At 36.4% G+C, this 23480-nt stretch overlaps 1 protein-coding gene and 1 pseudogene across 1 annotated transcript; both read left to right on the top strand.

Annotated features, from left to right (window-relative positions):
• On the top strand, positions 14959-15892 carry OR52S21P (olfactory receptor family 52 subfamily S member 21, pseudogene; annotated as a pseudogene).
• Positions 21903-22859, top strand: OR52S2 (olfactory receptor family 52 subfamily S member 2). Its single transcript, NM_001389045.1, has one exon. The coding sequence runs from the start codon at positions 21903-21905 to the stop codon at positions 22857-22859; it is 957 nt and encodes a 318-aa protein (NP_001375974.1).
• The last annotated feature ends 621 nt before the right edge of the window (positions 22860-23480 follow it).

The raw sequence follows: 23480 nt of genomic DNA, 5'->3' as shown, positions 1-23480 counted from the left end.
TCTGGATTTGGCTGGAATAGGAGGAGATATGTATGGTCTGTTCCTAGAAGAAGAAGAAGAAGAAAAAAAGCACAAGAAAACTCTCAAATTGTTAGTTTTTGTTTTCTTGCAGTGCAAGAGAAGGCAGTGATATTGTTTTTTACCCATTTTCTTAAACTGAATTTACCAAAAGGAAGATCCCTAATACTGGACACAATTAAATTCAAGGGATGTATCATTTATGATGATTACTAGCATAGTCAATGCTTAAAGATAATATGACATCTTATGCAGTTCTGAAGCAAAATATTTTATATTCTGGTACTTTATTTCATGAGTAAAGAATGGTATCTGGCTTAATACAAAATGTAATGACTTCCCAGATTGAGGATGTTGAGGACAAACAACAAATAAAAGCAAAGACAAAAATGTGTAGATACACACTTTATGTAAGTGGCCACACTTACATAAACAGATAAAAAACCACATATATAATGATACCTTACATGTCAAATGCCTTCAGTATGTTTTATTTAATACTACTTTTTACATGCATTCAAATATATAAAGTCACCATCCAAACCAACAGGTATTTCTCACTAAAGCATCCAGTAAACATTTGTAGATAAACACCATTAAACAAAGCTTAAATGGAGACAAGCACAGGCATTCGACAAGAACAACTTAGACCCCAGACATTTCTTACTAGAACAATGTGAATCCCTTTGTTGCTTAGATCATAGTAAATAAAGCATGAGGTAACAAAGATAACTTGAGCATAAGGCAACAAAGGTTTTGCCCTATTCTATACAAGGGGAACATCCAAGAGAAATAAGAGTCAGGTAAGTTGAAATAAAGGTGTTTGAGGGAAGAACTGATCATGGACATACCATACCTCTCCCAGGTCAGGAATAATTAATACAGTTTTAACTTTACCCTGAGCAAATATCCAGGGGATTTTTACCCTATCTCTGATAATACATGCTTAACAGAGAAAATCAGATGAAACCAGGAAAGAGGTGGATATTTGGGGGAAGCAGTAAGGCATGGGGTGGGGGGAAATAAAAGAGGGAAGAAACATGGGAGGCTAGATGGAAAATAGGAAAGAGTAAATGCAAGAAAGAGTAATAAAAATTTCAGTCCTTCTTTAAATTTACGGTAACTGGAGAAAATAAAAACCCCAAATTATGATAAATCTATCTTCTTGAAGATCCTTAGGAATACTGACAAACTGGCTAACTGAGGTCTTCTGACATTCTGACAGTAGTAAGAAGATGCTGAAGTCCCTCTTCCAAGACTCTTTGTTCCCTGCTGCCTCCTTTGGTGTTTGCTGTTTGAGCTTACTTTCAGCCACAGTCCTATTCTAACTTGGATTTTTCTCCTGCAAGAAGGGCCCTTATCTTTACTATCCTGCAGTTGTCAGAGAGAATAAGAATTACAAAGTACTAAAACAGTCTCCATGTTTCCTATTACTGAGTACTGAGTGAATAATGTAGTAGAGGTCGTCATCCAAGACCTCACTCTTGGTCAGTAGCCTATAGAGCAGAGCCCTGGTAGATGCACAATATTCCTTTATAAAAATTAATTAAAACCTCCTCCTTACCTATGAGCAAAGAGATTCTGGCTAAGGCTCACTTAGATTCCTTGGTCAACATATAACCTATCGCCAGCAGGAATGAAAACTACAGTTCCTATTATGCCTATCAAATAGAGTTTGAACCTTCCTGCCTTTCGTCTCCTAAGGGACAGCTCTGAAAATAAACCCAAATCATTATCACCTTATGGCCATGGCTTTTAGAACCATGATCTCAAAGTCTCCTTGGTAAGGGCTGACATTATTCTCCAGGAAGCAAACTAAAGAGAAACACACAAAAAGACAGAGATACTATCAAAATATATACACATATACGTACACAAAATATACACACAATAAATACTGAGTATATTCAAGTGATTGTAAATTTGCATGTAGTGTTTTTAAACATTACTCTTCTCTAAAATCAGGGCAAGATATTTCTGATGTCTATGCTTCCCCTTCAAACATGCTTATATTTGTGTAGAAAAAGAAAGTTCCTGATTTCCCAAGTTATTGAATTGTTAATATTATTCTTAAGAAGTTGTCTTGCCTTATTTACTGTTACTTCCATCTACACATGCAGGGGTCTTAGAAGGTCTAAGGTCTTAAAGTAGTTTCTGTCTCATAACATTTAAAATGCATCCTATCTCCAAATTATGATCACCCATCTACTTTACCACACCCTGTTTCTCTTTGCTGTTTCATATATAAACATGTTTCTGTGAATAAAATTCCCTCATTCTGTTTTCATAATAGCTGGACTATACTTGTTCTTTTCCTCCCATCCCTTCCTTCTGGTCTTCTTCCTTCCTTTCCCCTTCCTTCTTTCCTTTCTTTTTTTGGATTATAGCCACTGTAATGGTGTGAAGTCATCTCATTGGGATTTTAATCAAAGATATTGAGCATCTTTTTTACATGTTAATTGGCCACTTGTAGATCTACTTGTAGAGAGGACTAATATAAGCAGGTACCTTAACAATATCATGTCTTCCAATCTGTGACCTGGGACATCTTCCTATTTATTGGTGTCTTTTTAAATTTCTCTCAGCAAAGTTTTCCAGATTTTAGTATGCAAATCTCTCACTTACTTGATTAAGTTTATACCTAAATATTTTATTCTTTTTGATCCTATCTCCAAACTGTTACCACCATCTACTTTACCACACTATTTGGGTATTTTATTTTTCCATAAACTGCATTATTTTCTAATTTCCTTTTTGGTATGTTATTTTTTAGTGTTTAAAAATGCAGTTGGGGGCACCAGGGTGGCTCAGTGGTTGAGCATCTGCCTTTGACTCAGGTCTTGATCCTGGGGTCCTGGGATCTTGCTTCTCCCTCTGCCTATGTCTCTGCCTCTCTGTGGGTCTCTCATGAATAAATAAATAAAAATCCTTAAAAAAATGCAACTAAAATTTTGATGATTGAGTTTGTATCCTGAATTTTTACTGAATTTGTTTGTTATTTCTAAACTTTTTTTGGTGAAATGTTCAAGGTTTTTGCATATAAGTTCATGTCATGTGAGAACAGATACTTTTACACTTTCCTTTCCAATTTGGATGTCTTTAATTCCTTTTCCAATTTTTTAAAAGTAGACTATGCAGGGCTTGAATTTACTACCCTAATTACTGTAGTTTTAACAGCATTTTTTAGATGATTCTATTTTATAACATATCAATTGTACTTCTTTTTCTTTTCTTTTCTTTTCTTTTTTTAACTTTTCTGTTTTTAACTCTTTTTAGTTATTGCCCTAGACTTTGTATTATACATTTACAACCAGTCCAAGTCTACTTTCAAATAACACTATACCACTTCACTATGCAAGCACCTTATAATAAAAAGTAACCTTAATACCTCTCTCCGTGCCTTGTATCACTGCTGGCATTCATTTTGTTTACACATGTATATGGGTATGTATTTATCTAACAGGTGATACTTTGCTCAAAATAATTATAACAACTATGTGTAAATATAGTTGTCCCACAGTCGTTGGACATTGCTTGCATGTTTTCTTTCTTCTTTCTTTCTTTCTTTCTTTCTTTCTTTCTTTCTTTCTTTCTTTCTTTCTTTCTTTCTTCTTTCTTTCTTTCCTTTCTTTCTTTCTTTCTTTCTTTCTTTCTTTCTTTCTTTCTTTCTTTCTTCCTTCTTTCTTTCTTTCTTCTTTCATTTTGTCTCATTTCTTTTTGGTTCTTTCCCTTTTTTTGTTCTCATTCTTTCTGGTTTTGGATGTTTCTATTGAGGTATTCTCATGATTAGAGATTCTTTATTTAGCTTTGTCTAGTCTACTAATAATTGTTTTTCTTCATTTCTCCTACTATTTTTGAACTTTAGCATTTATTTTTGGTTCTTTCTTAGGATTTCCATCTGTCTGCTTTCATGGCCCATTTGTTCTTACATGTTGTGTGTTTTGTCCAATAGAGCCTCTAGTATATTAATAATAGTTTTTAAAATTCATGGTCTGATAATTCCAACATCTCTGCCATACCTAAGTTTGGTTCTGACTTTTGCTCTTTCTCTACAAACTGTGTTTTTTGACTTTTAGTATGTCTTGTAATTTCTTCCTGATAGCAGGACTTGATGTCTTCAGTTAGAAAACTGCCATAAAGGGATGCCTGGATAGCTCAATAGTTGGGAGTCTGCCTTAGGCTCAGGGCGGGACTCCAGGTTAGGGGACTGAGTCCCACATTGGGCTCCCTATGAGAAGCCTACTTCTCCATCTTTCTGTATCCCTGCCTCTCTCTGTGTGTATCTCATAAATAAATAAATAAATAAATAAATAAATAAATAAATAAATCTTTCAAAAGAAAGAAAGAAAGAAAAAGAAAACGCCTTTAGTAATGTGATAGTCGGATGTAGGGAGAGGGGAGATATTCTGCTGATACATGATTAGGTCTCAGTTTTTTAGTAAACCTTTGCATCTCAATACTAAAATTTCTGTGTTATACTTAGTTTCTCCCTCATTCTCCTTAGGAAGAACCAGGTGTCTAGGCTGGACTGAAGATGGCTATTTTCCTTTTCCCACCTGGAAGGCGAGAACCAGCTAGAATATTGTGTTTCCCTTTGTCCAAGCAAGTTTAACCCTGATAAAATCCTAGCATGTTAGGGTTTGGTTAACTAGTTTTTCTTAAAGGCAGACCTTGTTAAGAACAGAATGCTCTAGTATATTCAAAATGGTTTGCTTTCCCCTCCCCCTGCTGGAAGCATGAGAGAATTTTTCTTTTGTGACACTGTGAGGACCTGCTGAGCTCCTGAAGTAGAACTCACAAAAGAGTAGGGACCCATCAATGACTGGCTTCCCCTGGAGTTATCTCTCAGGCTTGCCTATACTAAGTCTCCAGCCATTAGTCAATTATAGTTTATATTTTCTTATCCTGGCTGCTTCCCATGGAGATTCTGCTCTGGTGTATTAGGATTTTTCTGTCTTAACTTACTGGATTCTTTAATGTTGGGGGCAACAGTTTGCCCTGTAACCTTGCTTCTCTTATGGGTCTAATAAGAATTGCTGACTTTCCAATTAATTCAGCTTTTTACTTGTTAGGTCAAAGTGTGAACTTCAGCTTCTTACATATCAGACTGGAAAACTGAAGCCTGGACCCAGTTGTTTTTTTTTTGTTTGTTTGTTTGTTGGTTGGTTGGTTGGTTGGTTTTGTTTTGTTTTTTTAATTTTTTTTTATTGGAAAAACATTTTTATTGGAGTTCAATTTGCCAACATATAGCATAACACCCAGTGCTCTTCCCACCAAGTGCCCCCCTCAGTGCCCATCACCCAGTCACCCCAAACCCCCACCCACCTCCCCTTCCACTACCCCTTGTTCATTTCCCAGAGTTAGGTGTCAGTGAGGGTGACAAAACATGAGAGACACCTAACTCTGGACCCAATTGTTTTAATCCACTCTACGACTCTTTGGCTTGACTGGGGATTTTAAAACAGTTACATTTAAAATAACTATTTATAATGAAGGATTTACTATTATCATTTTATTGTTTTCTGTATTTCTTATAACTTTTTTTGTCCCTTGTTTCTTCTCTTACTGCCTTCTTTTGTGTTTACTTAATTTATAATGACACTTTTTGATTCCTTGACATTTCCTTTTGTGTATATTTGACAAATATTTTCTTTGTGATTGCCAGAGGGATTACATGTAACATCCTAAAGTTATAATAATGTATTTTAAACTGATTACAACTAAACTTCGATCACATACAAAAATTCTACTCCTCCTTTTAGATCTCTACTGGCTACATTTTATTTTATTAATGTTACAAGGTACATCCTTATATATTGTGTACCCATTAACTTAGATTTATAATTATGTTTGTGCTTTTGGCTTTTATATCCTGTAAAAGAATAAAAGTGGAGTTTTGAACTAAAATTGTGATATATATATATTTTTTTAGATTTTGTATATTCATTTATTCATGAGAGACACACAGAGAGAGGCAGGGACATAGGTAGAGGGAGAAACAGGCTCCCTGTGGGGAATCTGATACAGAACTCTATCCCAGGACCCAGGGATCATGCCCTGAGCAGAAGACAGACGCTCAACCACTGAGCTACCCAGGCACCCTGATACTGGTTTTTATATCTCTATCTGTTTTATCTTTACTGAAGAACTTTCTATTTTTTGTTTGGTTGGAGTTATTCTCTAGCTTTCTTAAATTTCAAGAAAGGACTCCCTTTAGCACTCCTTGTAGGGTAAGGAATAATGAACTCTCTCAGCTTTTGTGTATCTGGGAATGTCCTAATTTTCTCCTCATTTTTAAGGGCAATTTTGCTAGATAAGGAATTCTTGATTACTTTTTCTAATAATTTAAATATACCATCTCCCTCTCTTTTTATTTATTTATTTATTCATAGAGACACAGAGAGAGACAGAGTGAGGCAGAGACACAGGCAGAGGGAGAAGCAGGCACCACACAGAGAGCCTAACGTGGGACTCCATCCCGGGTCTCCAGGATCACGCCCTGGGCTGCAGGTGGCGCTAAACCGCTGCGCCACCGGGGCTGCCCTCTCCCTCTCTTTTGAACTGCAAGGTATATGTTCCAAGTTGACATTGGAATGAAGATGATGTATGAAAGGAATAAGGGATGTGTTCTGTATCTTTTCAGTTCCCTTCAGGTCCTATTAAGTGGTTTATAAGTTATATCAAAATACTAAAAGATGACTACATCTGCAACTATAAACCTAAGACAGTGTACAGGTATACTACTATCCCTAAAATTAGGAAGATAACAGAAATTTTATGAAGAGTAAAAATACTCCACCTCTCCCAACAATTGCACGAGGACCTGTTTGTGTCAGATGTAATTTCTGCTTATCCTCTGAGATTAATGTGTTAAAACTGCTAAATATAGAAACTAGATGTTTAGGTTCCTTTTTGGTTCTGAATCAGTTTCTTTATGAGCTAATTAAGCTTGTGAAACAAGAGAAGGATGGAAAGAAAGAGATAGTCTGGGTGATCTAAGGAAAACTTTTAAGGATATGGGATTTTCTTTACATCTTTTTACTTTCCAAATGTCTTAGATTCAAGAAAGAAGATATAATTTTTTGAAGTAGAGGGAATACATATTTTTCACTCTCTTAAGATGAAAGGAAGAAAAAGATAGATTCCAGGAAACAAAGATTTTTTAAGGATATCATAGACCATATTTCATATTGTATGAACCTATTGAAAGAACAAAAATAAGATTACCTTATGCTCTCCATACTCAACAACAGGTTTCATTGACAGGGACATGATATCACAAAGATTATACCATGTATTTGTTAAAAAAAAAATATGTTTTAGAAACCAGTGTGCATATTTTGAGTGTGTACACTTTCTATTTCTGCTCTTGCAGTGCTCTGTATTGTACCTGTAACTCCAACATGCACTTAGCACCTAAATGAGTGACAGCCCCTGCATTGGTCTAGATTATAACGTTTCCTGTTATGTGCTTACCCATGAATGTCTGGGGATACTTGTTTACCCATAGAATTTTATTTCACTTTTAATCTCTTGGTAACCTTTGAGTCCCAACTACACTAGATTTAATTCATTATATCATAATTCTACTCCTTAAAAAAAAAAAGATTTTATTTATTTATTCATCAGAAACAGAGAGAGAGACAGAGACATAAGCAGAGGGAGAAGCAGGCTCCATGCAGGGAGCCTGATGTGGGACTCGATCCCAGGACTCCAGGATCAGCCCTGAGCTGAAGGTAGATGCTCACAATTGTACTTTTTTTTTTTTTTTTTTTTTTTTTTTTTTTACACAATTGTACTTCTAATGAAAACTTGTTTATGCTTCTTTCCTTTTCCTTTGCTTATATGTGTGTGCATGTGAGTGTACATAGGTAGATATTCCATTATCTATTTCTATATCGAAATATCTATATTCAGATCCTATGGAACAAAGTCATATAATCATCACATTCCAGCATAAGTAGAAGGCTTTTCTTGACTCACTAAACTTAATTTGCTGTCATATCTGTATAACTCATCCTTATTTTTCCTTTGGGATAATTTTTTTGCCTTATAAATTACCTGTTTAAAATTAGAATGCAATTACTTGTTTAAAGCTAAATCATGAAAAAAGCCATATTTGTGTTCTTCAACTGTTTTTAACAATAATAAACCCAGATTCTAGTAAATGTAAAAGTCTAGAAAAAAAAGTGTTTTGGCATGATTTAGGAAAGCATATATAGAGGTAACAGTTTAAGGTCTTATTAGAACGTATGATATTGGGATCCCTGGGTGGCGCAGCGGTTTGGCGCCTGCCTTTGGCGCAGGCGCGATCCTGGGGACGCGCGATCGAATCCCACGTTGGGCTCCCGGTGCAGGGAGCCTGCTTCTCCCTCTCCCTCTGCCTCTCTCTCTCTCTCTCTGTGTGTGACTAACAAAAGTAAATACATTAATTAATTAAAAAAAAGAACGTATGATATTTAAAAGGATTTGTTTGAGACATAAGGAAGGCAGATTCTCCTTCAAAACTGATGGCAGTACTATATACATACTAAGTACTATCTTAATAGGAGATAGGAAAAGCAGAAAACTATTAACCAAGGGTTGCTCTACAGCTGAAGAATTTGTCTTGACTTAAAAAAGTAGTTCTTGGAGAGGCGGGGCAAGATGGGGGAGCAGTAGGGTCCCCAAGTCACCTGTCCCCACCAACTTACCTAGATAACTTTCAAATCATCCTGAAAGCCTATGAATTCGGTCTGAGATTTAAAGAGAGAACAGCTGGAATGCTACAGTGAGAAGAGTTCGGCTTCTATCAAGGTAGGAAGATGGAAAAAAGAAAGAAATAGATAAAAAAGCATCCCTCATGGAGGGGCCACGAGGAGCCTGGCTAAGGCCACAGGGCGAGTGTCCCCAGGACAGGAGAGCCCATCCAAGAGAAACAAGAGCTTCACCAATCTTCCCAGACAGAGAGGCCCTTGCAGAAAGATGCGGCAGGATCCTAGGAGGCGGGGTGATGCTCCCAGGCACCCAGGGGCACGAACAGAGGAGGTGCGCCCCAGGGAGAGCGTGCCACACCCCTTGGCCGAGCTCCCTAAAGGGCTACAGCAGGCACAGGGCTGGACCGGGAGCAGCTAGAAGGCGGCTGCGTGGAGGTGGCTCTGCGGGTGAGGCTGCAGCGGAGGAGCGTGATTCCAGCCGTGCAGGCCCCAGAGCCCAGGGCGCAGGCCCCGGAACCCAGGGCGCTGGGGGACACCGCCCAAGATCCAGCACTCCCCCTGGGACAAGCGGGGGCCCGGAGGGCACCGGACAGCAAGGACACTCCTGCCCCCGTAGAGCCCTGAGCTGTGCAGATTGGTGCACCCCGTCCCCGGAGCGCCAGGCCCCTGCAGACTGAAAGCTGTGGTAGTTACTGCCAGAGCTGACTCTAGGGCTGGAGAGCTGGATGCCACCACTGTTGTTCCTCCTCCTGGTTTCACCTTGTACCTGGGACTGAGCAAGGGCCTCACAGGATAAACAGCTCCCACTGAGCCCTGCACCAGGCAGGGGGCTGGGCAGCTGTCCTAGGTGCACACACCTGAGAATCAGCACAGCAGACCCCTCCCACAGAAGACCAGCTAGAAGGACAGGGGAAAAGCAAGTTCTTGACCAAGCAGCACTGGAAAGTTCCAGGGGAAATCGAGAAATTTACAGTATATAGAATCAGAAGGTACTCCCCCTTGATTTTTGTTTTGTTTGTTCCCCACCCCGTTTTTTCTTTTTTTTTTCTTTTTTTTTTTTCTTTTTTCCTTTTTTTTCTCTTGTTTTCTCCTTTTTCCAGTACAACGTGTTTTTGGCCACTCTGCACTGAGCAAAATGACTAGAAGGAAAAACTCACCACAAAAGAAAGAATCAAAAACAGTCCTCCCTCCCACAGAGTTACAAAATTTGGATTACAATTTGGTGTCAGAAAGCCAATTCAGAAGCACTATTATAAAGCTACTGGTGGCTCTAGAAAAAAGCATAAAGGATTCAAGAGACTTCATGACTGCATAATTTAGATATAATAGGGCCGAAATTAAAAATCAATTAAATGAGATGCAATTCAAACTGGAGGTCCTAACGACAAGGGGTAACGAGGTAGAAGAACAAGTAAGTGTTATAGAAGACAAGTTGATGGCAAGGAAGGAAACTGAGGAAAAAAGAGAAAAACGATTAAAAGATCATGAGGATTGGTTAAGGGAAATAAATGACAGCCTCAGAAGGAAAAATCTACGTTTAATTGGGGTTCCCCAGGGCGCCGAATGGGACAGGGGTCCATAAAGTGTATTTGAATCAATCAGAGCTGAGAACTTCCCTAACTTGGGAAGGGAAACAGGCATTCAAATCCAGGAGATAGAGAGATCCCCCCCTAAAATCAAGAAAAACTGCTCAACACCTCAACATTTAATAGTGAAACTTGCAAATTCCAAAGACAAAGAGAAGATCCTTAAAGCATCAAGAGACAAGAAATCTATAACCTTTATGAGAAGTATCAGAATAAAAGCAGACCTCTCCACAGACCTGGCAGTCCAGAAACAGTGGGCAAGATATATTCAGGGTCATAAATGAGAAGAACCTGCAGCCAAGAATACTTTATCCAGCAAGGCTCTAATTCATAATAGAAAAAAATAGAAGCCCACAGCAAATATCCTTCTCAATGGGGAAGCACTGGAGCCTTTCCCCTAAGATCAGGAGCAAGACAGGGATGTCCACTCTCACGACTGCTATTCAGTATAGTATTGGAAGTCCTAGCCTCAACAATCAGACAACAAAAAGACATTAAAGGCATTCAAATTGGCAAAGAAGAAGTCAAACTCTCCCTCTTTGCAGATGGCATGATACTGTAAGTAGAAAACCCAAAAGACTCCACCCTAAGACTGCTAGAACTCATACAGCAATATGGCAGTGTGGCAGGATACAAAATCAATGCCCAGAAATTAGTGGCATTTCTATACACTAACAATGATACAGAAGAAAGAGAATTTAAGGAGTCAATCCCATTTACAATTGTACCCAAAAGCATAAGATATCTAGGAATACACCTAACCAAAGAGGTAAAGGATCTATACCCTAAAAACTATAGAACACTTCTTCTAAAAGAAATTGAGGAAGACACAAAGAGATGGAAAAATATTCCTTGCTCATGGATTGGAAGAATTAATACTGTGAAAAGGTCAATGTTACCCAGGGCAATTTACACATTTAATGCAATCCCTATCAAAATACCATGGACTTTGTTCAGAGAGTTGGAACAAATTATCTTAAGGTTTGTGTGGAATCAGAAAAGACCCCTAATAGCCAGGGGAATATTGAAAAAGAAAACTATAGCTGGGGGCATCACAATGCCAGGTTTCAGGTTATACTACAAAGCTGTGGTCATCAAGACAGTGTGGTACTGGCAGAAAAACAGACACATAGATCAATGGAACAGAATAGCGAATCCAGAAATGGGCCCTCAACTCTATGGTCAACTAATATTCGACAAAGCAGGAAAGACTATCCACTGGAAAAAAGTCTCTTCAATAAATGGTGCTGGGAAAATTGGACATCCACATGCAAAAGAATGAAACTAGACCATTCTCTTGCACCATACACAAAGATAAACTCAAAATGGATGAAAGATCTAAATGTGAGACAAGATTCCATCAAAATCCTAAAGGAGAACACAGGCAACACCCTTTTGGAACTTGGCCACAGCAACTTCTTGCAAGATACATCCACGAAGGCAAGAGAAACAAAAGCAAAAATGAATTATTGGGACTTCATCAAGATAAAAAGCTTCTGTCCACCAAAGGAAACAGTCAACAAAACTAAAAGACAACCTACAGAATGGGAGAAGATATTTGCAAATGACCTATCAGATAAAGGGCTAGTTTCCAAGATCTATAAAGAACTTATTAAACTCAACAGCAAAAGAAACAAACAATCCAATCATGAAATTGGCAAACGACATGAACAGAAATCTCACAGAGGAAGACATAGTCATGGCCAACAAGCACATGAGAAAATGCTCTGCATCACTTGCCATCAGGGAAATACAAATCAAAACCACAATGAGATACCACCTCACACCAGTGAGAATGGGGAAAATTAACAAGGCAGGAAACAACAAATGTTGGAGAGGATGCGGAGAAAAGGGAACCCTCATACACTGTTGGTGGGAATGTGAACTGGTGCAGCCACTCTGGAAAACTGTGTGGAGGTTCCTCAAACAGTTAAAAATAGACCTGCCCTACGACCCAGCAATTGCACTGCTGGGGATTTACCCCAAAGATACAGATGCAGTGAAACAGCAGGACACCTGCACCCCAATGTTTATAGCAGCAATGTCCACAATAGCCAAACTGGAAGGAGTCTCGGTGTCCATCAAAAGGTGAATGGATAAAGAAGATGTGGTTTATGTATACAATGGAATATTACTCAGCCATTAGAAACGACAAATACCATTTGCTTCAACATGGAGGAACCTGGAGGGTATTATGCTGAGTGAAATAAGTCAATCGGAAAAGGACAAATGTTATATGGTCTCATTCATTTGGGAATATAAAAATTAGTGAAAGGGAATAAAGGGAAAGAAGAGAAAATGAGTGGAAGTATTAGTGAGGGTGACAAAACATGAGAGATACCTAACTCCGGGAAATGAACAAGGGGTAGTGGAAGGGGAGGTGGGACGGGGGTTGGGGTGACTGGGTGATGGTCACTGAGGGGGGCATTGGCGGGATGAGCACTGGGTGTTATGCTATATGTTGGCAAATTGAACTCCAATAAAAAAAAAAAAATTAAAGTCAGGTGCTTAACTGAGCCACCCAGGAGCCTTTATCTATCGAGATTTATGTTTCAGAGCTAGATTGACATTCTAGGGTTATGTTTACAGTTAATATTGCCATAGCTAATAACAAATCTCCATAAATTACAATGCACTAAAATATATGAATGATTTTCCTATTAATATAACATGAAAAAAACGATATGTAATTAGAAAATGTCCTAAAATGCTAGAAGCCTTATACACTAACTAGTATTTTGTAACTAAGATTAATGTTTTATTTTACAGAGAAATATGAAGATTTTTCAGATTATTGCAGTGGAAGTAGAATGGAAATTAAAATTTAATCCATACCTTTTAATTAGTTTAATATAAGAACTAGACTATGTCTACTAATGTGGCAGGACTGTGAAATAATCAGCAAGCAATAAAATAAATTTTAAAAATGCATAATTAGAAAGCAATAATAAATAATGTTTACTTTGTTTTGAATAATCTATGAACTATAATTGCTTTTTCTGTTTATTCAAATCTGGCTCAAAACATAAATCATCTTAAGGCCAAGGAGGCTGCTGTTTTTGTCTTTTGATATTTTGTTTCTTTCAAAAATATTTGCAGAGGGGCAAGATTTCTACTTTACTCTGAAGTTGGAGGAAGCCCCTGCTGAACTCATGAATAGAAAACTTAATTTAAAACGTAATGGCATCATTTACCATATGAATTATTATAATTAAGCATGTTAAGTGGGCTATGGCTCTCATGTCTGTGTTCTGAATACTCAAATATGAATACTGAAGATATTGTTCTTCATTGAGCCAATAAAAGTATCATCAAAGGAAGCAAATGACTGAAAGGAACTATGGTCACTACAAATGTCAATGAAGCCAGAAATAGTCCTTTAAAAATCAGCTATGCTGCCAGTGAATGCAGGAAGGGCAAAGCTTATGAGTCATTGACATAATCAAAGTAATACTTGAATGGGCTACTAATCAATTAAAAATACAAACTGAAATATTCCAGCGTTTTAATTCACATGGATATATTTAATTTAAAAGACCATATTTCATATGTAAAGAGATATGACATTTATATTTCCAAAAAAATGTTTTTCTACATTTTTAAAAAAGAAAATAAAAGTGATCTAAAATAAAATAATAAAAAAAAAGTAGTTCTTTTCTTCATCCTTCTCAATTCCTGCTCATGCTCAACCACTTTATCCCAGGGCTTTTCTGCCATGGAGGTTTGACTGTCCTTTGGAACTGCAGGAAGAAGTATAAAGAAACCTACTTAGTCAGAAACTGATATCTCAAGCATCATGAGGTAAATTTAACAATCCAGTATATAAACTGTTATGCATGTTTGAGAATTTGGGTTTCTGGATCAAGAAATGAAGGAAATAATCTAACTCTGAAAAAAAATGACAATAAAAAGTAGTCAGTAGGGTTAATGTTAAGAAATACCATATCTTAACCAATGGATATCTGTTGGTTCAAAAGTACGTAATATATGCCATTCTTAAGTGAGACTTGATAGAAAGAAACAATAGGAAAAATGTGACATCATTGTTAAATTTTGTCAGATTAGTTACACATGCAGAGCAGCAAATGAAAGGATAAAGATACAGATTGAGATGATTTTACTTCAAAATCTGTGCCAAAGACTTCAATTTCATGTCCAGAAAGGGACAAAGACCATATATTTCTATTCCCCAAGAGAATGGCAGAGTGGATTGTAAGGGTCCTTTCAATAACTCCTTGATATTTTCACAAGGCCTCTGCTGATCACTTCCAGTTATGGAAAACTCATTGACCTGAGGGAAATACTGAATGAAAGCTCAAGAAAGAAATTCATTAACCTCACAGTAAACATTTGTTGAATTAAGTATCAGTCGGACTAAAGATGAAATCTTACTGCAAATGAAGAGATGAGGTGACATATAGACCCCAAAGATAATACGAGTATTATCTTCTAAACAGTCATTTAGTATGTTATTACTAAATTTAGTATTATGATCCTAGTGAATTTAAATACACCTACTTATGAATTTGAATTGTTTTTAGCAACAGATCATTAAGGATCTTCTTGAATCAGATTTCCATGTTTTCTGCATCTGGTTGTAATCATCTATCATAGCAACTTTATTTTTAAAAGTACTGATAAGCACAGGAAAAAAAGTCATGCCTCCTTTCAACACCTCTTCTGTCACCTTCTTATTGATGAGCATCCCAGGACTAGAGGACCTGCATATCTGGATTGGGATCCCCTTCTGCTCCATTTACATGGTGGCTGTGGTGGGGAACGAGACCATACTGGCCGTGGTGAGAGCAGAGTGAAGTCTCCATGAGCCTATGTTCTTCTTTCTCAGCATGCTCTCCATCACTGACCTGGTCTTCTCCTCATCCACGCTTCCCTGCATGCTCTGTGTCTTTTGGCTTGGAGCCCATGACATTGCCTTTGATGTTTTCCTGGCTCAAATGCTTTTTATTCACAGTTTTACTGCTATGGAATCGGGCTTTTTCCTGGCCATGGCCTTTGACTGTCATGTGGTTATTTGTCATCCACTGTGCCATACCACCATTCTCACCCATGCTCACATCACCATAATGGGCATTATTGTGGTGATTCGGGGTGTAGCCTTCTTTTCTCCACATCCCATCCTGCTCAAACAGCTGCCTTACTGCAGAACACGAATCATTACCCACACTTACTATGAGTTCATGGCTATAGTGAAGCTGGTGTGTGTGGACATAGGGGCCACCAAGAGTTATAGCCTCAGTATGGCTTCTATCATTGGCTCATCTGATGCCATTCTCATTGCTATATCCTATGCCTTCATCCTCCGCTCTGTGTTCAGCCTGACATCCCGGGAAGCTGGCTTTAAGGCTTTGGGCACATGTGGGTCACATGTCTGTGTTATTCCTGTTCTATTCCACAGCTGGTTTTTCCATTTTCACTCACCATTTTGGGAAGAATGTGCCTGCACACATCCATATTTTTGTTGCAAACATATACCTTTTGGTGCCCCCTTTTCTCAACCCCATTGTGTATGGGGTAAGGGCCAAAAAGATGCGGGAATGTGTTCTTAGGACATTAAAGGTCAAAGTTGCTTGATTTTAGTTGGATTGGCAAAGTAAATGGAAATAAAAGAGTTGATATAAGTAAAATAACTAGCTGCTCTTAATCCTGCAAGCTGAATTGCATTTACTGCCTGAAAGTTCTCTATTATTACTATATGTCTGTGAATTCCAAAAACTGTAATCCAACAAGTTATTTAGACTTATTCATTTATTAAATATTGAAGGACAAATTGTTAATCTTCTTCTAAGTGTGTTTTGGAGGATAATTACAAATAGTGAACAGTTGAAGAAGGAGAAAAAGATATATAGAGTAAACAAAATAAGATTTCTCTAGAGAACTAAATGATGGATGGTTTCCTATTCTTATTTATGGAACAGCTCAGGTACAACGGAAAGATGCTTCTGATGTTTCTCTTTGATAATATATATTTGTATGTAATGTTATAAAGAAAAAAAGCAATGAAAACTGATCTATCATCTATGTATTTATCTATCTATCCAGTATCATCACTCATGTTTTTAGCATTAAGGTGGAATGTAACTAAAGGACATTTACTGGTGGCTTTTTTATTATTGTGGTAAAATAACATAATAGGTATTATTTTAATCATTTTTAATTGTCCAGTCCAGTGGAATTAGTGCATTCACATTACTGTGCAATCATCACCACTATCCTTCTTCAGGGATTTTTTTTAACTTCCCCATCTGAAATTCTACCCATTAACATTAACACCCCATTCCCCACATCCCATGGCAACTACCATTATATTTACTGTCTCTGTGAATTTGGCTACTTTAGGTTCTTCATCTAAGTGGAATCATACAGTATTTGTCTTTTTGTCACTGGCTTATTTGACTCAGCATAAAATCTTCAAGATTTATTCATGTAGAATGCATCAGAATTTCCTTCTTTTTTATGTTGAATAATATGTCTATATATATATATTATAGTGGACTATAGTTACATAGATAAAACAGATATAGATCTAGATATTGATTCCTATCTGTCATCTATCTATCTATCATCTATCTATCTTAGATTTTGTTTACCCATTTATCTGTGGATGGACATTTGGGTTGTTTCTACCTTTTGGCTATTGTGAATAATGCTACTGAATATAGTTGCATAAATATATGTTTGAGTTTCTGTTTTAATTTGAGTATATACCCAGAAGTGGAATTCCTGTATCGTATGATAATTCTGTGTTTTCATTCGTAAAGGATGACCATGCCTTCCTCCACAGGATCTACATCATTTTACATTCCCACTAGCAATGCACAAGGGCTCCAGTGTTTTAATATCCACACCAACAATTTTTCTTTTTTTCTATTTTTTAAAGGCATGAGTACCCTAATAAATTTGAAGTAATGTCTCATTGTGGGTTTGATTTGCAGTTCCTTAAAAATTAGTGATGTTGAACATCTTTTCATGTGTTTTTTTGCCACTTACACACATTCTTTGGAAAAATCTTCATTCAAGGCATTTGCTCATTTTCTGATTCAGTCGTTTTGTTGTTGTTGTCATTGCTGTTGTGTTTTAGTTCTTTATATATTCTGGCTATTAACTTCTTATCAGATACACGATTTGCAAATACCCTCTCCCATTCTGTGGGTTGCCTTTTCACTCTGTTGATAGTGTCTTTCAATACAAAAGAGTATTTTTTCTGCTCATTTTTTTAAATTAAAATTATGGTCAACATACAGTGTAATATCAGTTTCAGGTGTACAATATAGTGATTCAGTACTTACATATATCATTTGGAGCTCATCACAGCAAGTGTACTCCTTAACACCCATCACCTATTTTACCTATCACCCCACCCACCTCCCCTTTGGCAGTCACTAGTTTGTCCTCTGTATTTAAGTACAAAAGTTTTAATTTTGATAAAGTCCAGTTAATTTATTTTTACTTTTGTTGTCTATGTTTTGGTGTCATAGCCAAGAGGTTGTCAAATACAATGTCATAATGTTTTTCTCTTTTTTTCCTAGCAATTTGATAGTTTTACCTCTCCTATTTAGGACTTTGATCCATTTTTAGTAATTTTTTATATTCTGGGAGTCCAACATCATTCTATTGTATGTGGATCTATAGTTTTTTTATCACTGTTTGTTGAGAAAACAAACAAACAATTCTTTCCCCATTGAATGATCTTATAGAAATTATCTGACCCTATATGTGAGTTTATTTGGGAGCTCTCCTTTTTATTCTGTAGGTCATATGTCTATCTTTAGGCCATTATCATTTGGTTTGATTACTTTAGCTTTGTAGTAAGTTATAAAATCAGGAAGTATGAGACTTCAACTTTGTTCTTACTTTTCAAGATTTTTTTTCTTTTGGCTATTTTGGGTTCCTTAAGATTTTGTATGAATTTTACATTGGATTTTTCTGTTTCTGCAAAAATGTCATTGCAACTTTGGTAGAGATTGCATTGGATTTGTAGATCACTTTGGGTAGTATTGACATATTAACAATATTATATCTACCAATCCATGGGTATGGAATAGTTTTCCATTTATTTGTGTCTTCGATGGTATCTTTCAACAATGTTTTCTAGTTTTTAGTGTACAAGTAAATATCTGTCTCTCTCTTCAATTTATTCCTATTTTATTCTTTTTGATACTATTATAAATGGAATTGTTTATATAATTTCCTTTTCAGATTGCTCAAATCTGCAATTTTTGATTTCTGCATGTTGATTTTGAATCCTGCAATTTTTCTGATTTCTTTATCAGTTCCAGTAGATGTGTGTGTGTGCATGTGTGTGTGTGTGTATGTATGATCTTTGTGGTTTTCTTCTTATAAGATCAAATCATCTACAAACAAAGCTAATATTATATCTTCCTTCCTAACTTGGATGCCTTTTATGTCTTTTTCTTATCTATTTGTTTTGACTAGGACTTCTAGTACTATGTTGAATACAAGGGACAGAAGAGAGGATTCTTGTCTTGTTCCTGATCATGGAGAAAAAAAAATGTTCAGTATTTCATCATTGAGTACAATGTTAGCACAAGGGCTTTTCATATATGGCCTTTATTATGTTGGGTTCAAGGTTATTGGTTGTTTTTTATTTTTTCTAAAAAAATATTTCTAATATTTAAAAACAGTTAACAAGGAAATACTGTCATTATTTTAAATTGACCAATTACCAAAGCCATATAGTATTATGAAATGTATTTGTATTAGTCAGAATCTAACTAGGAAACAAAAAGCTCTTGAATATTGAAAGTTTACTCTACAAGGTATATTTAATACTGATAATTATATAAATTATAGAACTTTTGAGAAGTGAATTATTTGAAAATAAAGTCTCCCAGAAATTAAGAACTATAGGTATTCATTGGGGTGTGTGGGTGGCTCAGTTGGTTAAAACTCCAATCTTGATCTCAGCTCAGGTCTTGATCTTAGGGTGATGAGTTCCAGCTCTATGTTGGACTCCCATGCTAAGTGTGGGGCCTACTAAAAAAACATAAAAAATGAAAAAAAAAAAAGGACTATGGAAAGCCGTACCAACTCTAGGTCAGTGAAACAGAGAGAGGAACCAGCAGTTCAATCATAGCTCAAAGATATGAGTCTCTTAGTGGAAGCTGAAACCATAGAAAGATCTGGAGCCCTGGAGCAGACAGATGCAGTTGAAGATAGTGAGAAATAAGGAGAAATAAACCTGACTTTCTTTCCTTTTCCTTAATATTTTCTTGCCAGTGCCTCCACTGAACAAACCCAGCATAAATATAGGTGATTTGTGATCCTGGGAAATATAGCCTATAATGCTCATCATCACTCCTGAAATACAGAAATAGGAGAGGAGGATGAGGAAGGACATATCTATAAGGAAAACATACCCACTATTTGTATAATATCCCAACCAAAATGCAAATAATGTTTTTTTTGTTTTTTTTTTTTTGTATATGGGGATAATTAATATCCCACAATTGATCAAACAAGTAAAGTTCAGGGGGATTCACAAACAGCAACATGACCAGAAAATATCCTGGAGCTTCAGTTGTTTTTCAGAACTAAGTAAGATTCAAGTAAGTTACTTAAAAATATATGGAGTCAAAAAATAAAAATAAAAATAAAAATAAATAAAATAAATAAAATAAAATAAAATAAAAAAATATATATCTGGAGTCATGTGGGGATGTTAATATGCATGCCCTAATTAATTCATAAACATGCGTCTTTCTGGTATCCCCCACTCCTAGCTCTCATCATATAAATTGTAAGAAGGCATTAATTCACAGCACCTGTGTGTGCTTAAGCCCAAGAGGTGTGATGAGTCAAGTATCTCCAGATCTGGCATCCAGAGGCCATCTCCTATTGGTTTCTAAGCTAAAAGCATAGGTGGTGAAGACACTAGTGACAAAGGATTGATTTCCTTCAAGAGACAAAATTATGCCTGGAGAGACTGGGAGAGATTGCTGAAATTGCTTACAATTAGATAGCATTCTCATGAGTGGTGATAGGCAAGTTATTCTTTACAAGCCTCTGGTCCCCCAGGATAAGAGGTATAATGGCTCTTGTAGTTATAGCCAATATTAAGCTGACCTTCAGGGTGAGCAAAGAGACCATCTCATTGTAGAGGTAAGATAATTAGGTTATATCCTGCAAAATTGTAGTTGAGTTGGGATGGGAAAATTCAGTGCTTCTGTGAGAAGTGAATGATGGAGCCTACCATGGCGTCCTAGATCCAGTCTTAAGTAGTTATGGCTCTCTGGAAGGTGGTTAAACTTCTTGACAGAAAAGTAAGGTATATGAAGATGAACTCAATCTTTAAGCTGAGAGGTAAGCTTTGTTCAGAATTTTTGTTAATCTACTCCTAGGATTTAATCCTGAACTGCATTGGTCAAAACCTTTAAAAAAAATCATACTTAGTTCTATTCAGAGTGAAAGGATACCTCATGCTATATAAGCTTACCATGTACCAATATTTGAACCAAAATAATGATTTATCAATTCAAAATTTAGTATTGTTAGGATACCTTTCCAAAATAATTTTTCACAAATTCTAAGGCATGCTTTTTGGCAAGCTGACATGTGGGAGCCAAGAGTTGCATTTAAAAGTTGGCTTCAGGAATCAGACCTGTAAACACAGGCAACAAACCATTGCTAGAGGGAAGGGCGGTGGGAGATGGACAAAATAAGTGAAGAGGAATGGGAGGTAGAGGCTTCCAGTGAGGGAATGAGTAAATCACAGGAATAAAAGGCACAGCATAGGGCATATAGGGAAAAAAAGTTTACTCTGGAAACAAAAGTCAGTATGAAGTGTGTTGTGTGATTGAAGAATGTATTATGCACCTTCTGGAAAAAATTCGATGATCTTTTACAAGAAAAACACAAATATCTGGTAATTTGAATACCCATATTTTCCAGATTTGGTCATTTTCTCTATGTTCTTTGCTAAGAATTTTCTTATCATTCAATTGAACTGATTTTATAAAGATAAGTGTCCTTCATTTATTAGCTCGATGACTCACCTTTAAAAATATATCAGTTTGGTTCATACCTATCAATTCTGCCTTTTTAGCTAATTTCCCCAATTGTTATTTAGTATTTTCCAAGTCATCTTTCCTTTATACCTATAAGCCCTATCATTAGGAAGGACAGAAAGAAGAGGGTCTAAAATACCACAAATCACTGATCTCATTCATGACAGTGGTAGTTACACTTTTTTGCTTGTCTCAAATAGTAGAAAATTATATTTTTATACTCAGCAATAAATTTACTACTTCTGTAATACTATAATACTACTGAAATGCATCTGGCTAACTTAGCAACACTTTCTGAAAAAAGGCAAAGAGATTGATAGATGATAGATAGATAGATAGATAGATAGATAGTAGATAGATAGATGATAGATAAATGATAGATGCTTTTCTACTAGTATTTCTTACATGAAAAAGTATAGTCCCATATATTTGATGCATTTCAAGATTATACTACTGAAGAAATAGTTCAATAGCCAACATCTCTCCCACCCATAATGAAAAAATTGGTATTCATATATTTACAATTTTTGTGATTTTTTAAAAATTTGGACAGGGTCATGGAATATCTACTGTTAAATTACAACAGGACCAGTCTTCGCCCTACCACCTTCCTACTACTTGGCATTCCAGGATTGGAGGCTGTCCACACATGGATTTCTGTCCCTTTTTGCCTCGTCTACTTAGTATCACTGATGGGAAATATTGCTCTTCTATTAATTGTCAAGACAGACCACAAACTGCATGAACCTATGTACCTCTTTCTATGCATGTTGTCAGTAGCTGATTTGATGCTTACTTCTTCTACACTTCCCAAGATACTCAGCCTCTTCTGGTTCAATTACAGAGAGATCTACTTTGAAGCCTGCCTCCTTCAAATGTACCTCATTCATTCTTTGTCTACTATGGAATCTGGATTTATTTTGGCCATGGCTTTTGACCGCTACATAGCCATCTGTCACCCATTAAGACATTCCACTATCCTAACACCTGCAGTGATTGTAGGTTTGGGTTTGGGCATTGTTTTCAGAGGAGCTATACTCCTCAGTCCACACCCCTTTTTACTGCGGTGGCTTTCCTATTGCAGAACTAATGTCATCTCCCATACCTACTGTGAGTTTATGGCCCTAATAAAACTGGTTTGCACTGAGACCAAGATTCGTAGAGCCTACAGCCTAATTGTGGCATTCCTTACAGGGGGGTTGGATTTCATATTGATCATCTGTTCCTATGTCCTTATTCTTTTCACTGTCTTTAATCTCCCATCCAAAGCTGCCCGCCTCAAGACCTTAAGTACATGTGTCTCCCATGTATGGGTCATCTTAGTGTTTTATACGCCAGCCTTCTTCTCTTTTCTCACTCATAGGTTTGGTCACCACATTGCTCCACATATTCATATTTTTGTAGCCAATATATATCTTCTTATTCCACCTATGATGAACCCTATTATTTATGGTGTGAAGACAAAAAGAATCAGGGAGAGATTTTTTAAATTCTTAACAATCAAATGTGTTTGAAAGCATATCGTGTTTCTTTTAAGATTGCCCTTTGTTTTCTTTCAAAAGTTTGACACTTTACTGAAGAATATCTTCTTTTCATTCTATTTCAAATTTGCTGAGCTTCTTGTATATGAGGATTAAAGTTTTTTCTTCAATTTTTGAAAATTTTCAGCCATTATTTCTTTAAATGTTATTTCTGTTTCTATTCTGATTCTAGGATTTCCTTTCTAAGTATGTTGGTATTTTTGTTAGTATCCTGCAGATCTTTGAGACTCTTTATTTCTCTGTACTATTTTTTTTTTTTTTGCTTCTTTAGCTGGATAGTCTCAATTGGCCTCTTTTTAAGTTTGCTTATTTGTTTTTTCCTATAAGTCTAAACATGCTTTCAAATACCTGTAGTGAATTTTACATTTCATTTATTATACTTTTCCATTATATTTGGTTCTTTTAAAATAATTCCTATGTCTTTATATTCTCTATTTGGTGACACATAATTCTCAAACTTTCTTTTTCTTCTTTAGACTTGCTTTCTTTTAGTTCTTAGAACTTATTTATAATAGCTGATATCAAGCCTTTAATTAGCAACCAAGATTTTTATTTTGAGTGCTTGTTTTTGTTTGTTTGTTTGTTTTAAACCTT

Source organism: Canis lupus, chromosome 21 (genome assembly GCF_011100685.1).
Source record: "Canis lupus familiaris isolate Mischka breed German Shepherd chromosome 21, alternate assembly UU_Cfam_GSD_1.0, whole genome shotgun sequence".
Taxonomy (NCBI): Eukaryota; Metazoa; Chordata; class Mammalia; order Carnivora; family Canidae; genus Canis; species Canis lupus.
The sequence above is the reverse complement of the archived record's forward strand: the minus strand, read 5'-3'. Positions and strand labels throughout refer to the sequence as shown.

Bases quoted from the DNA above. Each gene is read 5' to 3' on its own strand.
- OR52S2 (NM_001389045.1), top strand. From the start codon at position 21,903: ATGGAATATCTACTGTTAAATTACAACAGGACCAGTCTTCGCCCTACC.